Source organism: Martes martes, assembly GCF_963455335.1.
Source record: "Martes martes genome assembly, chromosome: 6".
Taxonomy (NCBI): Eukaryota; Metazoa; Chordata; class Mammalia; order Carnivora; family Mustelidae; genus Martes; species Martes martes.
Genome location: NC_137893.1, coordinates 8,796,680 through 8,815,026, shown reverse-complemented (window position 1 = coordinate 8,815,026; position 18,347 = coordinate 8,796,680). Strand labels below are relative to the sequence as shown.

Genomic DNA, 18,347 nt, shown 5'->3' with positions numbered 1-18,347 from the left:
AACTACATACCCCTCACCTTTCTTAACTCTCCTAAACTTAAATTCTCAATGTGCAGTGGACAATAATAGGGCAGGGTACTGGGTGCCTGGGTAGCTCAGTCAGTTAAGCAGCTGCCTTTGGCTCAGGTCAGGCTCCCTGATCAGTGGGGAGTCTGCTTCTCCCTCTCCCTCTGCCCCTCCCCCCTGCTCATGGGCTCACGGGTGCATGTGCATACACCATGCTCTCATAAATAAATAAATAGGGCAGGGCATTTGACATAAAAGCTGGGTCTTGGGATTTCCAAACAAGTTCCAGGTATCTATGTGTTATATTTTATATCATTTTTATGTAATATAAATGTACAGGCTGTTAAGTTGACAACTAAAGTCGTGACAAGGTCCAACTATTTTGTAGGCTGATTCTAAGTGGATACTGCTTAGTGAGGGGGGAAAGTTCTCCTAGTCTAACCACTTTCATTTTTTTGGGAAGATTTTTAATTTATTTAACAGAGAGAGAGAAAGAGGCAGTGCACAGGGCGGGGGATGGGGTGGTGATGGGGAGAAGGGAAAGCAAGCTCCCCGCTGAGCAGGGAGCCCCCATGTGGGGCTGGATCCCAAGGCCCTGGGATCATGCCCAGAGCCAGGGGCAGACGAGCTAGAGGCAGACGCCTAACCAACTGAGCCACCAAGGTGTCCCTAACCACTTTCTTTTAAAGGCTGCGGAAACCAGCCTAGAAAGGTATATGCAGCCACCTCAACTTCTGATAATCAGCTGCTAAAAATATTTGTTTGTATTTATATGGCCCTTAAATTCTTAAAGTTGTGTCTTTCAATGTAAGTCAATGGTTTTAAATTCTAAAAAGTTGGTTCCAAATTCCCGGGTGAAAATTATGTAAAAGTATAGATATACAAAGAGCCCAGATCAACTAATATCCATCCTATAATTTCAGGAGCTTGTAATGAAACCCCCAGTCTTTCTAAATGGCTCTTTCTGCCCCTGAAAGTAAGTCACTTCATACCCCCAGACCCACTTCCTGCCAGGCAGGACTGTGGACAAAAAGCAGACAAACCAGTCCTGTTTGTAGTCATTATAACCAGAGCAAATCACAACCTCAGAGCTAGAAAGGAGCATTTTCTGAGCAGCCGCATTAGAAAAAAGGTCAGTTCCCCCTACTTGAAAACTGGGCTGGGAACATTTTGTGCTGAGCCCTCGCCACTGTTCACAGGCTCAGGCACGGCTTCTGGAAAAGAGGGAACTGAGGCAGAAAGAAATAGCCTTCCAGACATTTGACAAATGAAAGGGTCATCACTCTCACCCAAGTTCTATCTATCTGTGCTACAGAGGCATACCAGGGATCACCCGAGGGCATTTAAATCATATTCCTCATACCCACTGGCTGTGCATTTTAAAAACTTTGTTGGTGAGAGTCTGTTAGGTAGGAACCAACTTTATACTAGTAATGACATACGCTCTATGTGTAGATTTAATATGGGCATGAAACTAGCTATGATGCTTTGACACCTGACTTAGGAGAGGGGAAGAACCAATCAAAGAATGTCACATTCCACAAAGAAACGACTTCTTTCCAGAAACACGGATGCTGTCTATACCCTTTTCTCCCGACTCCAAGGTCACTTTCTCTTTAGCTTACAAGGCTTGTGAAGTCTTGATTCTATAACATGTGACTTCAGTTTTGCTAGATGTGTCATACATCCTTCGGCACCAATTTAGTTCACTGAAAAGGGAGGTTAGTTATATCCACAAACTTAGGATTCCGTCAAAGACAAAAGGAACAGGGCCAAGATGGCTATCACCTGCTGCAAGGATTTTTTAATTCTAGGCTCACAGAATACAGGAAATTAAAGGCCTATGGATTAGACTTCACTACCCACCTGGAATGTACTGTTTTCTTTGTAAAGTTAGAAGTCCCTGAAGGGTTTTTCCTTTCTAACCTGGTGGGAGGGTCAAGACTATCAAAGAATGGAAATGTCCATTCATTAAGATAAATCACACCTTAAATCTTATGCCATTTCTTTGATAAATCTTTGTCCCTGGTTAAGATCACATGTGCAGTAGGGGTACCTGGCTGGCTCAGTTCCTAGAGTATGCAAGATGACCTCAGGGTTCTGAGTTTGAGCCCCACCTTGGGTGTAGAGATTTAAAAATAAAAAACCTTAAAAAAAAATCATATGCATATCGTGTTACATAATTTCTCCTGTAACACTGGCTTTTCACATCTTTGAAAATAGAGAGCAAGACCCCAGCAGTTTAAAAAAAAAAATCCAAACTAAATCAGTAAGCTTACAAAATTCGCTTACAGAAGCAAACTTCAACAAAAGTTATTTTAAACCGCCCAGGGTTTCTGAAATTATACTAAGTCAAAAACAAAACAAAACAAAAACAAACTCTCAATTTATACTTGGTTGAAATCCAGGATGTCAGATCCAGGCACGTAATTAGTAGGCATGAGGGTGGGGGGCACCCACAACAGCCCCCCACCCAGCTCAGGCAGCTCAGGTTTGCAGCACTTATGTCTGCACCCCTCCCTCCCACCCACCCTCGGACCCAGCCCCAGCGCAGAAGGCAAGCCAGCCTCCAAACGGCTGCACAAAACCGGGCTCCAGAATGCCCCACGCTTTGTTACGCTCACTTCCAATTTTCAGCTCCGAAAAAGCTGCCATTGAGGCAATGACCTATTTCCAGTCGGGGCATGGGGGCCCTGAACAACCACCCCCCATCCCCCGCCAAGATCGTGGGAATACAGAGTAACAGTGCAACTAGCTGGGAACAAACAGTTCTGTGTGTTTTCCAATCAACTGCAATTTTTACTGGAGGCCCCCTTGAATAAAATATGAATGCGGGAGGTGAGAAGGTCCAATCTGGGGTTAAATCAGGCACCCATCTGATCGGAACACTAAAGCTCTCCCAAGAAACGTCTACTCGGAGATCCTTGGAGAGCAGTCAGCAGGACCCTGGGAGAATTCTCAGGCCCCTACTTCCCCCCCTCCCCCAATCCAGATCCCAGGGCAGAGATGTCCCTTCCCACTTGCCCTCCCGCCACACTCAAGTGTTTGGCCATTTGGGAAAATGAGAGCATCTTTCCCTTTCACCCCTATAATGTGCTTTTAAAAAACAAACTTTACTTTGTAAAATTTGGAACATTCACAAATGTAGAGAGGACAACCCCACCCCTGCTTTCACCCAGCTGGATGCCCAACATTCTTGATTTATCTATTTTTACCACCAGTTTAAAAAACATACATATATAAACACATATAAAATTAAATATATTTAAATAAATATATAAATTTATACTTATATAAATTTGTATATTTTTTGCTGGTGTATTTTAGGCTGCCACAGGATTTCGACTGCAAAAACTCAATACGTAGGGGCTCAATGGGTTAAAGCCTCTGCGTTCAGCTCAGGTCATGATCTCAGGGTCCTGGGATCGAGCCCCACATCGGGCTCTCTGCTCAGCAGGGAGCCTGCTTCCCCCTCTGTCTCTGCCTGCTTCTCTGTCTACTTGTGATCTCTGTCTCTGTCAAATAAATAAATAAATAAAATCTTTAAAAAAAGAAAAAAAAAAAACTCAACACATAGCCCTAAAGAACTCTGAGTACATGTGTAGGTTACACACCCACCATACCACTATAATTTTAATATTTAAAACCCAATTGATATTCAGTTATCCCCCACCATCTCAAAAAAATTTTTTTACAGTTGAATCGTTCAAATCATGTCATCATGTCCTCTGCAGCCTTGTCATCCCACTGTTACTTCCTAACTGCCCTGTTTGGCCAGTTTCTTAACAAACATCAAGTTTTCCCCACCCTATCTCCCCATCTAAGTCCCACTTAAGAGTCTCACCCAAATAGCAATGTATTAGGTAAGTAAGCAAGTACCTGAACAACAAGCAGCAGCATCTGTAATTACTTAACCAAGGCAATGAAACACCTTGACAAAAATACTATACTAGTATACATAATGCATTTTCATAAAAGGTGGTTCCAATATAGTATTTATGTTCTAAGCTTTTACCAAGTGATTTGTGGTTCAATTTTCTCTTTAAGAACATAATGAGGGGCACCTGGGTGGCTCAGTGGGTTAAGCCTCTGCCTTCAGCTGAGGTCATGGTCTCAGGGTCCTGGGACCCAGCCCTGCATTGGGCCCTCTGCTCAGCAGGGAGCCTGCTTCCCCCCTCTCCCTCTGCCTGTCTCTCTGCCTACTTGTGATCTCTCTGTCAAATAAATAAATCTTTAAAACACACACACACACACACACAAACAAAACAAAAAACAAGCAAACAAATATAATGAAGATGGCCAGATCTCCTTCTAAGATGTATAAGAAAGCTATACAGGTAGCAATGGTGCAATAGCCAAAATATTATTCAAAAAAATTAATTTCCCTGAACCTCAATGCCTGAGAATGATGGGAGAATCTCTGAGGGTATGGCAAATGAGGACTTATGGCAAATATCTAAAAAGACATTTCTTGGAGAAATATCTTGGCTCATCGTCCAGTGTGATTTACCAAAGAACGACAACAACAAAGCAAACCACACTCTGCCCAGTGGTTTTAACTCTTCACACAACAAAGAGTAAGAGAAAGAAAAGTTCCTCCATCTCTTGGCAAAGCCTGGATGAAAAGCAACAGCAGTGCTGCCGTCACTCCCAGGCTTTACTAGGGATCTGTTCACCAGTGTACCCCCAGGGGCTAAGACGCTGGTACACAGTAGGTGCTCTATTTGTTAATGAACAAATGAATGTTAGAGAAGGATGGGAGTGATGTTCCATGTGGTAGCAAAAGGATAAAAAAGCAAGGTAAATTCTATTGCATTTTTAGGTAAGTCAGAAAAAGAAAAAGCCCATTATGAGACAAAAGCTTTTAATCACATTAGAATTTAGTAGTGACAAGTAGACTCCCTCTACATGTACCCTGTCCTCTGTGGTGACAGAGGAGAGTCAGTGCTCACTAGGCACAGGGCCAGGAGCTTCCGGCGCTGGGCTGTCCTGCCTGGCCTCAGCAGAACCTTTGTGGCCAATCCCCTGGACAGAGTTTCACAGGTGAGAGGCAGGCACAGGGAGGTTGAGAAGCTTGCCCCAGAATACCCTCTAAGAGGCAGGCATGCTTACATATCAATAAAGCAAGAACCAAAAGTTTGTTCTTGAAGCCAGTAATGGTGCTCTTCTTTTTTTCAACCACTCTGCATCTCACTTTGTGGCCAGGAAAGATACAAGAAATAAAAACAAACAAACAAACAAACCCCACAGGGCGCCTGCGTGGCTCAGTGGGTTAAGCCTCTGCCTTCAGCTCGGGTCATGATCTCAGGGTCCTGGGATCGGGCTCCACATCAGGCTCTTTGCTCAGCGGGGAGCCTGCTTCCCCCTCTTTCTCTGCCTGCCTCTCTGCCTACTTGTGACCTCTCTATCACATAAATAAATAAAATCTTTAAAAAAAAAAAAACCCACAAGAACAAACCTAAGTATCTAACATTGTTAACAGGTTGAACTAGGTTCTACTCAGTAAAAGAAAGCAGGGTAAATAAAGGGTGGACAGTCTAAATTAGGTATTGAACTATAAAACCATCTGCAGTCAGAAATTCATACACAGACTATAGGTCAAAAGTTAATTTCAAATTGTCAGTGATAAACAATTCATTTATATAACCTCTGCCTTTCAACTCAAATATCAGATACAAATTGCTTTGTTTTACCAGGTGCCAGAAATCTGTCATTATACAATGGCTTAGCAAGTGTGACACAAGATACTACCATTTTCTCTATAAATTAAGACCTGCTCAAGCACCAACCTTGCTTAAAATACTACCTCAACACCAACCATGCCTGCTCCTAGGTGATGATAGCCTTCCCAATACCTGTCCAGGTATATATATTATCATCATATATTATAGTATATTATTATGGGTATAATATATACCCATATATATAATATGGATAACATATTTAACAATAATTATTTTTATTCTAAAGTAGGTGTTGCCAAAATTTTTCTGTGAAGGGCCAGTAAGTATTTTAGGCATTGGGGGCCATTTTGGTGTCCGCTGCATATTACTGTTCTTTTATTTTAAACAGCCCTTTAAAAATGTAAAAATCATTCCTAGCTGGGAGACCCTACAAAAACTCGTCACAGCCAGATTTGGCCTTGTCCTATACCATCCTAAAGTAAAAACAATTATTTACAATAACATCTGATGACAATTTTTTGATAGAGACAGTCCAAATCTGACTTTCAGGCAAAAACAGAAAAAAAAGGATGTGCAAAGGGTCTTCAAAGTTAACAAAAAGTAAGCAAAATCTGCTATACTTGCTATTACACAGGTTGATCCTTAGGTGGTATCTATTCCTTTTTGTTATCAATAAGTTAGGTCAAGGTCAGAAAATTTTCATTTTGCTTTTAAGGTTTGTTTTATCAAATACATTACATTAAAAATGTAATTATTATGTCAATGCAGTCTCCCTGTTCTTTGAACCAGTACTGCCATTTATCTATAGGTATTAAGAAGAGCCTAAAAGAACTGACTGTGACTCACAAAGGGAAACAGAACCACCCACTGACTGCTATGGCCTTAAACACCCTTCTGCTCTTGGGCACTTGTGAGCTCCTATGCACCCCTCAACATCTATGAAGCAGCTCACTGGCTGGGAAGCCTTCCCCAGCTCTCCAGGGCACACTTTAATCTTCTTTCCTATGTACCTATTATCATACTTTTTATACTGCATTGTAATTCTTTGCTTACATATCCTGACTCCCCTATTAGACTGAGAATTCCTTAATGGCAACAATATATCTTACTTACTTTCACAGTTTCAGCCCCTAGAATGTAATGGCATAAAACAGGGTTTCAATGAATAAGGAAGGAACCCATATTCATTCCAATGGATGAGGAATTCTGACAACTAGAAGGCAGAGAGGATGAGAAAAAGACAGAGGTGTGTTCCCTTTCACTAAATAAACAAAATATTTCACATTGCTGTTTTACTTAGAAAGGCCTAGGGACAAACTCTACCTGGTTAATAGCAACTTGGAAACTAAAACCCTTCGTTTTACCTATGTTATACTGAAACGTTTGTAAAGCAAGTTTCCAGGAAAAAAATGTACACAAGACATACACAAAGCAGACAGCATCCGGAGAAATTATTTGGATTTCACAGACACAAGCTTTTTGTCTGTTTATGTTATGCAGAATTCTTTTCACTTAAAAACTTTACTCTCATTTTGCAGATGACAAAACTGAGGTTCTTAGAAGCTAAATGGCTTGCCAAAATACAGGTTAAATACTAAATTATGAAACTATTCTTTACATGGCTTTACATTTTTATTTGGGAAAATTATATACACTAACTAAATATTGAGTATTTTAGTCAAAATACACACAACTAGGGTGCCTGGCTGGCTCAGTCAGAGGAGCACGTGACTCCTGATCTCAGGGTCCTGAGTTCGAGCTCCATGTTAGGTGTAGAGATTACTAAATAAATTATTTACTGAAGTCTAGAATAACAGCTTTATTCTTGGGGCACCTAGGCGGCTCAGTGGTTAAGCGTATGCCTTCAGCTTAGGTCATGGTCCCCAAGACTCCCTGCTCAGTGAGGGGGTCTACTTCTCTCACCTCCCCGCCTCCGCCCCCCCCCCAGCCCCCAGCCCTGTGTTCTCTCTCTCAACTAAATAAATCTTTAAAAAAGATTCATGTCACAGGCATGGATGATAAGTCTCTTAGAAGGTAAATAATGCAACCTTCTGGGCTCTCCGATAAATATTCCATATTTAATTAGTAGTGGCAACCACCTATTTAGTGCTTAAATTAAAAACTAACTGGGGGGAGGTGCCTGGGTGAATCCTGGTTTTGGCTCAAGTTGTGATCTCAGGGTCTTGAGGCCGACCCTCAGTTTAGGCTCCTCGCTGGGCATGGAGCCTACTTTAAAAAATGAAACAAAACAAAATAACAAAAAACAAAATGAACGAAAAACACTAACTGGAGTAGCTGGGGACTCCCACATGTAGTTACCAATGAAATCAAATAAAATATAAAGGAGTAACTCAAAATGCATTCATTGATTTTGAAAGCAGACTGAGTTCTACTGCTCCAGATTAAAGGTGAAATGTCTGAATACTCTAAGAAAGCAGGCATATATATTGAATCATCCTAAAAATCTTCAAGTTGTCAAAGACACCCGTAAGTTTAAATAAAGAAAAATAATAACTCAGTAAGAATAGTAATATTGTTTTTCTTTCCCAAATTTTAAGTATTCATAAATTGATTAAAATTTTTGTTACAAATCACATTACTACTTAGGACAGTAACTACCAAGAGAGGCCAGTGAGGAAGGCCAGGAGAGAGATGAATGAGGAATGGGATCTCTTTCTTCCCTGCTATTTAATGGAAAATGGCTGCCTCTTTTTTCCCTTTAAAAACAACGACAGCCAAAATTTGAAAGCCCCCTGATCACTGCCAAATTAAGCTCTGCAACTGGACTCCTGCAGAGAGGAGCTCAAATCAGAGAGATTCAATTAGACATCTTAGCTCCCTGTCTTTCTGGAGTTTGATATCCATTCAGCTATCTTCTTCATCCCCACCCCAGCCACATTCCAAATACCAATGACGGCACCCGCACCCACGGCACAGAAGCTGGAACTTTAAGGCGGCGGCTGTATATCCCCTCCCAAGCCTGCAAGAACACTGGCCTGAATGGATGCTCTGGAATCACACTGGGGTTTGCTGCCCCCTAAACACACCACGGGCCCTGGCCTCTGCTCACACAGAACCAGTATCAACCCCATTAGGAGGGTCTTACTGTACAACTGGGGTTCTGAGGAAAAGAATATATAAACTGCTCCTTTCTTATGAAATCAGAAGTTCCCAAAATCTGGGGGCACATCAGTACCATCTGGGGAGCTTACTGAAAGTACAGGGACCCAGTATACTTGGCCCTGAGATGAGGATTTAGTAGTACTATGAAGGACCCAGGGATCTTTAGGTCTCCAGATAATTACGTATGCCACTGTTTGAGAACACAGCACTAACTTTTAATCCTAACTTTGAATTTAATGTGTATGTAGTGTACACACACACTCAGAGGAAACCTAAGAAGCCGCTGGACTACTCTTAGTTCAAGTGGATTTAAAAAATACTGTGGTTTAAGAAAAATACTGATATTTACATATATTTTAGGAGGTAGTAGTTATAATAATGAAAGAACTCCTTCCATCGATTACAGTCACAAATTTCTCAGCAGGTACAAACCAAACTCTCAACCCTCCCTCTCACACTTGGTCCTTTTCCAGGTTCCTTATCTCAGTGAATGGCACTACCATCCATGCAGTTATGCAAGCCAGGCGCCAGAAATCAGCTTTACACTGCCCTCTGCCTCCCCCCCACCCCCCCCCACACCCAATCCATCACCAAGTCCCATCAAAGAGCTCCCAAACACATCCACTTCTCTCCATTTGCCTCACACTGCCTTGGGTCCATGCTATTACCACCTCTCTTCTGGGCTACCCCAACAGTCTTCGCCTGCACCTTCACCCTCCTACTGATTCTCTTGTTGCAGCTGCAGTGACCTTTCAAAAGCCAAATCTGATCAGGCCACTTCCTTCCAATCAAAACCATTCAGTGCTTCCGCCTGAGCTAAGTCCTGAAAATGCCTTCTTACGGCTTACTAGGCTCTGCACAGTTAGCTTCTAATTTTCCTCTCTAGCCATACTCTTCCTCATTGGGAACCCTGAACTCCTCCTACCCCCTTCCACCTCAGGACCATTGCACAAGTCATTCCCTGTGGTTGGTAGGCTCCTTACCGCCCTCCTTCACCTAGCTAAGGTCCCTTCATTCCTTGCATTGCTCTGAACAGTCATCAGCTCCTAGAGGTGCCTTCCTGTCCTCCTTGATAAACACTCCCCACAACAACCACCACCCCACAAGCCATTATATACACTCAAGTTATTCTAGCATTACTGTCCGCCTCACCAGACTGTAAATCCATGAGGACAGCGAGTATCTCTGTGTCTACTCATCTTGGTGGCCTCAACATCTAGCAGAGTAACACATAACTGCCTATTGAGCTAATGGAGAAATGTACAAAAAGACTCACTGTGCCTGACACAGTGTGATGATGATAAATGGCTAATCCTAGCCAGCACTTCCCACCACCACATGGGAAAATTTTAGCTAACTCACCATCTGCCCATGGTAAAGAAGGAGGGATACACAGAAAATATATCCCATGTATCTCCTCAAATGAAGTGGGGAGGGTTGGAAAATGTATCAGTATATTCAATAAACCCTGTGCCTGTTAAAATATTTAGTGGACATTAATTATCTCATGTAACATTATGAATTAGATACTGCCAACAGCCCCATCTTATTGACAAGGAACCTGCACAAGAAGCTAAGAAACAAGGACTTATTCCACACTGGGTATATACCCAAGAGAAAAATCTAGTGGAAAAGGCTATGTATCCCCCGAGAGGCAAGGTAATCTCAGAAATTATCTTAAAATTTTGGCACACGGCAGAATTTTGAACATACTTTCACAGTTTTCCTACTGAAGGGAAAATCTGCTTTTATATTAACAACTTCCACATCAAAACTTTAGAAATGAACAGCTATGGCATCTGCCAGTGCCGCTTAAGGCAGTTTAGCACTAAGCTCAGAAAAGATTTAAGAGAGCTTGGCCTTGCATCATTCCTAAGCCTGACTGCTGTGGTTTTCCTTTCTACCGCTCCATGCCTCCTTCCTATCACGATGAAGAAAGCCAAGTGTGGTGGTTAAGAAGAGAGGAGGAAGGGGGACCACAAGAGAGGAGGTTACCCCTAGCTGAACCACAGGCACAGGGCTGCTTCCTGAGCCAGCTCCCTGCACAAAACCCCACGCGTCTCCCCCAGATGAGGACTCACAAGGCCAAAAAATTAGCTGAGCAGAGGGTGTGGCATCTTCTGGACCTCAAACCATCCTCCGTGGAAGTCTACAAGTCACACATGAGTAGAGCCCCAAAGCAGTTGTGGGAAAAGTAAAATCAGACAATAGTACCTTCCTTGGAGTGCCCAAGCTGATCAAATCCTACCCACAGCCCTCCAACAAGACTCAGCTGAAGGCTAACTTCTCAATGAAGTTCACCCATTTCCCCATAGATGGTTTTCCTCCCAATTGTGTTGCACTTGACCTAAGCTGCTTTTCCCTCTTTGGTGGCACGCAGAGTGTCCCAGCTACTATTTCAGCATTCGCATGTGTCCCTTCTCAGGTTCCAGACCTTAAGACCCCCCGAAAACAAGCGTGGTCTCACCGGACCAGCCCTGCACATGCAGCTTGCAGGACAGATGCTTGCTGAGTGAATGAATACTCAATCTAACAAGTGGTGATTCGAGAAGCAGTATTAAGAGAAAAAGCAGCGAATATTATTTCATTCACACTGTTTTATAAAGGAAGTTGTCCTCTGATATGGTAGATATCAATCAAAAATACTTTGCCTGCCGAACTCAAGGGATCAGGTAGAAGCCCAAAACCCCAACTATTCAAATATACCTATCTTCATACATACAATTAAAATATACCTGCCGTAAGAAATAAAGAGAGCCCTAAAAAGGATTAGATTCTAACACATCCTACAATACGGATGAACCTTGAGAACATTATACCAAGTGAAATAAGCCAGTCTCGAAAAGGACATATATTGTGTGATTCCACTTACATGAAGGACCTCGAGTAGTCAAAATCAGAGAGACAGGAAGTCTAAGGGTGGGTGCCAGGGACTGGTGAGTCCGTGTTTAATGGGTAGAAAATTTCAGTTTCAAAAGATCAAACAGCTGTAGAGCGGGGTGGTGGTGGTGAATGTACTTAATGCCACTGAACAGTACACTTAAAAACAGTTAAGAGAGTAAATTGTGTATTATGTACATTTTACTACAATTAAAGTTAACAGTTCGTTTTGAAAAATGAAAAACAGTGACAGGAAACTGGTTTACTGTTTTTCTCAAGGTGGTATCTTAAAAGCTGAACTCTGCTTCTTTTCTTTTACTGAAATAAAGAAAACCAGACCTACAGTAATGTCTTCACTGCCATTCTGCAAAGGGCTGCATGGGACCGTGCCCTGAGTGAGTTGCTGCATTTACACGTTTTATATCACAGGCATCATAAAGCCTGGGTGCCTTGTACAAGTTTGAAAAAAGAAGAATTTTGTGTAGGAAAAAAATTTTCTGCATCATGAGTGAATCATCTTAATTATCTAACTTAGGCAAAAACTATTGACTTCCAAATATGACAGGTTAAATACATTTCCGTGTTCATACGCTAACAGTAAAGTCTTGATTAATCAAGAACTCCTTTTAGAGAATCTACAGTTTACTGGAAACAAATGCACCGACTACAGAACCGACTTGCTTGAAAAACTAGAATTCCGTATGTGTCTTTTATTGCAATTTTTACTGAATCCAGGTATTTCCTCCCTCATGATTCAGAACAATTAAAAAATGCGAAATCCCCTCCCCAACATCTAGTCACAGCTCACCTGCGTCAAGCAGGTGGATACGTACAACTTTCCAAGAAATACTGGTCACAAAGACCGCGCCTCGTTCCCACCACTTAAATGAAAAGTGTAGCCGCCCAGGCCTGGCCTGCAATCGAACCCCGAGAGCAACAGAAGCAGATGCAGGGGAGAGAGGTGCGGGCCTTGAGTCAGCTGACGTTTAGGATGTGGACCGGGAGCACACGACCCGGGAGCAGGGCCGCCGGCCTTCATCTGCAATTCAGGTCCACGGCTCAACCTCTTTCAGAGATAGGAATCCTGCTGCCGCCAGCAAATTCCCGGGCTAACAGAGCACAGCCTCCCAGGCCTGGGGTGAGACCGGCTGGAGAGAAGCGGCCCGCCGGAAAGACGAAACCCCCTAGGCTGCAGGCCCTATAAAGCACCCGAGGAAGATCCGGGGCGCGTTTGGTTCCGACCCGTGAAAGGACTCAGAGCTGACCGGCGTCGTCGGGAGCCACCTGACTCTCCGGGCATTTAGACAACTTTTGTTATTAAGAAACTTCCAAGTTGCGTTAGAAGACACTTTTCAAGCAGACCGGACTTTCTTTTACAAAAGACCAGAAACGACTGGGGCGGGGCGGGGCGGGGCGGGGGGCGCCCACACACAAAAAGACCGGAGAGCGAAAAGCAGCGCAGCCGTCGTTTCCTTCTAGAGTTCCACAGAAGGACCGACCCCTGACCCAGTGCGGGGCCGCTTCCCTCCCTCCAGGCTCTCCCGCCGTCGACAAAAGAACCCGGTTCCACTCCGAAGCGCCCCACGCGCCGCCCAGGTGCCGCGGCGGGAAAGGAGCGCCCGGAGCATCCCACCGGCCCCGACGCCGCCTACTTACTGGTTTCGGCATCTTCGGTTCCTGACGGGTTTTCCTCAGTCCCCTGGAAACACGAGTCTGCCGCAGCAGCTGAGACCGCTCTCCGGACCTGGAGGCAGAAGAAAGCCCTTCAGAGCGCACGGCAGCCCGCCGCCTCCCGCCGTCGCCGCGCCCGACACTCGGCGCCGCCCCGCGCGCCTCTGCTTAAGAACCGGCCGGGCGGGCGCCGGCGCTGAGTCACCGCCCAACCTACAATTACCGCGGGCCGGGCGGGCCCCGCGAGCAGGGGGCGGGGCCCCGTGAAGGAGGAGGCGGGGTCGCGCGGGGCGGGGGCGGGGCCGCGCGGGGGAGGGGTCCCGGGCGGGAGCCGTGGGCGGCGGGGAGGGGGGCGCGGGGCCCAGCTCGCGGACGCGGAAGCGGGCGGGGCGGCACCCCGAGGTACTCCTCGGACTTCCAGGAAGCCAGCCCGGAGCGCAGCAGACACCAAGTTTCACTTTGTGAAGCAACCGTTTGCCCCAGGGCTGAAACCGCAACCGTCAAGCCTTTGAGAAACTTAAAAAAAAATGGTCCCCGCCCTGGACGGGCCGGAGGGGCCAGAGGGCCAGAGGGGCCAGAGGGCCGAGCGAGGCGGGAGGGGCGCGGGCAGCACGCGTGCCCACGGGGTCGGGCTCCGCGGGCACTTCAGGAGGGACACCCCAGGGGACAGAGTCGAAAGAGGAAGGTCTGGAGCAGCAGGGGCGGCCACACCGGTAGGTTCAGCTTCACCTGCCGCTGGCTGGGGCCGAAAAGAGAGAACCAAGCCCCAGAGGCCAGACGGGGACCCCACGGGCCAGGGCTTCGGGGACCCCGAATCTGGCGACAGCGGGACAAGCCCGGCTCTTCCCGAGGACCACGGGCTCCGGGCTCGCGCGCAGACCCCCCCCCGACCCCCACCGCCGGACCAGCCCCGCCACACCTGTAGTCGAATCCCGGCCGCTGTCCCCCTCGGCCCGGGCCCTCCGCCCCCCGACCCCGGCCGCGCGCCCGGCTCACCCGCGGCGCCTGCAAAGAAGCTATGCGCTCCCGGCTGTCGGTGAGTCGGTGCAGTGCGCCCGCCGCCCGCGCTCCCGAGAGTCCTCCGCGGGGCGGGGTCCCGGGGCCGCGCCCCTGAGCGCCCCGCCCGCCGGACCTGCGAGGTGCTCCCGGCGCGCAAGATGGCTGCGGCCGCTGCGGGCGCCCTGAGGCGCCCCCCGCCACGCCACGCCCACCCCCGCCGGCGACCCCCGCCCGCCCGCCCAGCCCGACTCTACCCGACCCCACCCCGCGGGGTGCTTGCCGGGGGCCGCGGAGAGCCGGGTGGGCGCGTCTTCCGCCGCCTCCCCTTGTTGCCAAGACCTTTCTCTCTTCGCCGCCAGTCCCCTTGCCCTTGCGGAGAACTTTGCCGAATTTGGTTCAGCTGCTGATCGCAGACGTGAGGTGTGAGAGGGCTTGCACCGCAGTGGACCGGGGCGGGGGCCGGGGGAGTGTAAATAAACCTGGAGGAGCCGGAGGCCACAGGGTGGGTGCTGGGCCTTTTGAAGGTGGGGCTGCCCCGGGTGGTCAGGTCATCTTGTTGTCCTTGCGCCGCGACGAGGCCGGGTCCCCAGAAGCCCGGGCCGCTGTGTTTCGGCGCACGTGGTCGGAGCCCCTGCCTTCGGATTCCGCTGAGAAGGACACAAGCAGACAAGACGCTCCACGGCTGAACGCTCTGCTTAAAGGACACATTGTGGTCCTCAAAGCTCAAAACTATGGTAAAATCTCCAAAGGCAGAGATTCTGGGAATTATTTTAAATAATTTTTGCAAATGGTTCTCCAAGAGGAATTGCTAAAAGCACATGTACATCGGGGGCCAGTAGGATCTGTTGGACAGTGATTAAGACAGCTAGCTCTAGGGCAGAGGTTCTCAGAGCGTGCTTCCCAGACTAGTAGCCGTGGACCTCACCTGTGAACTTGCAGAGATGAAAATTCACAGGTGCCGGCCCGGAATCAGAAACGGGCCAGGGCCCGGCGTGTCTCTATCTTCATGCGCTCCAGGTGGTTGTGATGCAGACTAATACTTGAGACCAGAGCCTCTCCTGACGTCGCTTCCTGGGCTCACCACTAACTCTCCACTTGAGTTGAGGGAGTTACTTCACTAGTTTGTGCTTTCACGTGTGTAAAATGGCGTGGTTATGGCACCTACTTCACGGGGTCCTTGTGAGGATTAGAGGTAATGTATGTAAGATGCCTAGAACAGTGCATAAGTCTGTCCAGGTACAGAAAATAACCAGCGACTTCCGGCAGAGCAACAAATAAGACTCAGTCTCCGGTTGTGTCTAGCAGCACCTCCTAGGTGGGCTTGTAGGGATTAAATGAGATAATGTGTACAAAGAGCATAGCACAGCATGGGCCTCCTAGTAATGCCTCACCTGTCGAAAGGACAGACCACCGATGGGGTAGCCCTTGTCAGTAGGCACCTGTGTCCCTCTCTCACCTGCAGGTCCACAGCACTGCAGAGGTCCAGGTGAGGCCCAAGGCCTTTGCCTGTATTCTGACAAGTGTGTTCCTTCCGAGAGACACTGTGAAAAGATTCTAACCTACAACGGTAATGGTTCGGTTTGCATGTCACTCCTAGCACACTACCTCCTTATCACTGCATACAGCGTCAATAGCCATTTTTGGTCCCCAACTCTTCTGATAGGGTATGCCTCTAATTTTTTTTAAAAATCCTACCCAGTTTATAGCACATTGTCTTTTAAACTAGATGTTTAAAATAGCAGTGGCCCGAGACCTTCTGGAGCATTTCTGAATTTTACCCTTCAGGGGAATGCTTAAAAATGAGCTGGCCTGTGGCAGTGTGGTCAAAATGAAAAGACCGCATTCTCAAAACATGTGAATCTACAGTTACCTCAAAAAGCTTAATGAAAAGATCACAAGTTTCAGGAGCAAATAGAGCAAAGTCCGAATTCTGGTTCCAATACTGACATACCCATCCTTTTGGGCAAGTCTCTTAAAGTGACTGACCCCCCCCACCTCTTCATCTGTAGAACGGACATAATAATATATATTTCATGGTGTTCTTGTGTCACTGAGTTATATAATGGAGCATTTACTTTGGACCTATAGGCATACTTTTCTCGTGTAAGCTAAAATAGCATAGAGCTAGTTTGCATTGGCGTTCCTCATGTGTCTTACTGTAAGCATTAGACTTACATGCTACACTACAGTGTTTTCTTTCCCTGTGAAAACATTCATGCTATATCTTATGAGTGTTTTAAGAGGATTTACCAGGGGTAATTTATTTTCACCTGACATTGGGACCTAAATCCTCCCTTGCCCTCCCCTCGCCCCCCGACACATACACACAGAAGACTGAATCCAAGGCATCTATGAGAACTGTTTAGTACAGTGGTACTGAAGCTTAAGTGTGCACGGGAATCACTCAAGGAGCCACCCCTGCACCCCCCCCCCACCTCCCCACCTCCGCCCCAGGAACCACAGGCCAGTAAGGCTCAGGTGAACCCTGGGATCTATGGCTTTAACAAGTCCGCACATGAGTGATACATGGCACCATTTGAGGACAGCTGACTTAGGGGGGATTGGGATCCTGACAAATAGTGCTTACCTTGCCTCTCGCTTCATGCTTCTTTTGTGAAGTATTTCCGCCTGTATTTGTAAGCCGTGGTTTTGTTCCCGTTTGATAGTCAATGTCATGGAAGGAAGTAAGAAAACCTAGAGCCAGGAGTCGTGGATACCATTCCCTGCTCTCATTTAACCTAGCTGTCTCCTTGAATTACTCCCTCTCTCCTTATTTCAGGGTTTCCATTTTTCAGCTAGAGGAGGGAAGTCATGTGTCTCCCTGTGAATCTGGTGAAAGGCTGTTGGTAAATTGCCTGGAGTTCTTGAGGCGAGGTTATACAGACGTGACTTAGGGCTGCTCACCGGGTAGCTTTAGACAGGGCGGCAAGGACAAGAACATCCAGGTCCCCCGAGGGCAGCCTTCCTGGGAGATCACCCCTGAGCCAGTCTCCACAGTGGTGCCAGGTTATCTCAACCAATAAAAAAAGTTCACAAATAGTGTGCCGGTCTCTAGCTCTCTTACTTCAACAGAGCGGTCAGTCGCCAATAGGGAAATACATAGGGTACGATCCCCTTGGACAAACAAGGATTGGGGTTGTTCTTCAGGACTTCGTAACCTTGTGTTAAAATTCAGGACAGTGGGCGAAAGAGCAAAGTATGACTAAGAACTCAGACGGCCAGAGAAGGTGGCCACTGCTTTGTGTCTAGAAATAATGTTGAAATGTCTTTGCAGGACAATGAGCGGGAGGTCTCTTGGTACTGCGTTGATGGTACAGCTTATATAATTTGGATCCACTAAGAATTCCAGCCACTCAGTGTTCTATTTTAAAGTTTCCTTGGCTTATTTAAAAATTTGCATCAATAACCTTACGTGTTTTTATGTAGAAGAGCATTAATGACCACGCAACTTTTTGACAAATAAACTCCCTAAAGGCATGGCTTTTTTCCATCATTTTTCTTATCTCTAAACATTTTGTGAAGGTTTAAAAAAAATTCTAGCTTAAAAGTCATACAACAACGGGGGAGTGGACAGGACCTCAAATATGTATTCTGTTACCCACATCTAACAGAGGAAACAGCCCCCGCAGAAATTAACTGTCCGCACTCCCGCGGACACAAACTTCTCTTGTCAGGATGCGAGTGACTTTCATCATGTTTAATGGAGGGGCCAAACTCTGCCTCATCTTATTCCTCTCCTAAGCAGCCTTCTGCACACGGAACGCTCCCTGGGAGCATACTGTTCTTAGGGTTTGTTTTTTCCTCTTTCACCGCTCCAGTACCTTCTCCCGAACCTCCTACCTCAGGTTTAGCCTTTACCTGTGTGCAGTCACTTCCTAGGTCCTGTCATCTGATCCCAAGGTTTACATAACATTTCTAGCCCTGACTTCTCCCCTCGAGCAACAACTTTATACTTAGTATCTCCAGTACTGGGGATCTTTTGAA

General features: G+C 46.5%; 1 protein-coding gene across 2 annotated transcripts in view; it reads right to left on the bottom strand.

The window, feature by feature from the left end:
• Positions 1 to 14,552, bottom strand: part of EZR (ezrin) — a 50,450-nt gene extending 35,898 nt beyond the window's left edge. Inside the window, exons 1-2 of one of the 2 annotated variants that reach the window (XM_080805148.1) lie at positions 14,361 to 14,552; positions 13,350 to 13,437 (exon numbers count right to left, since the gene is read on the bottom strand). In XM_080805148.1, coding sequence (XP_080661274.1) covers positions 13,350 to 13,361 — 12 coding nt within the window. In that variant the 5' untranslated portion in view covers positions 13,362 to 13,437; positions 14,361 to 14,552. Of the gene's footprint in view, positions 1 to 13,349; positions 13,438 to 14,283; positions 14,325 to 14,360 lie in introns of those variants that run through there. The other variant, XM_080805149.1, reaches the window with a different exon arrangement.
• Between the last annotated feature and the right edge of the window lie 3,795 nt (positions 14,553 to 18,347).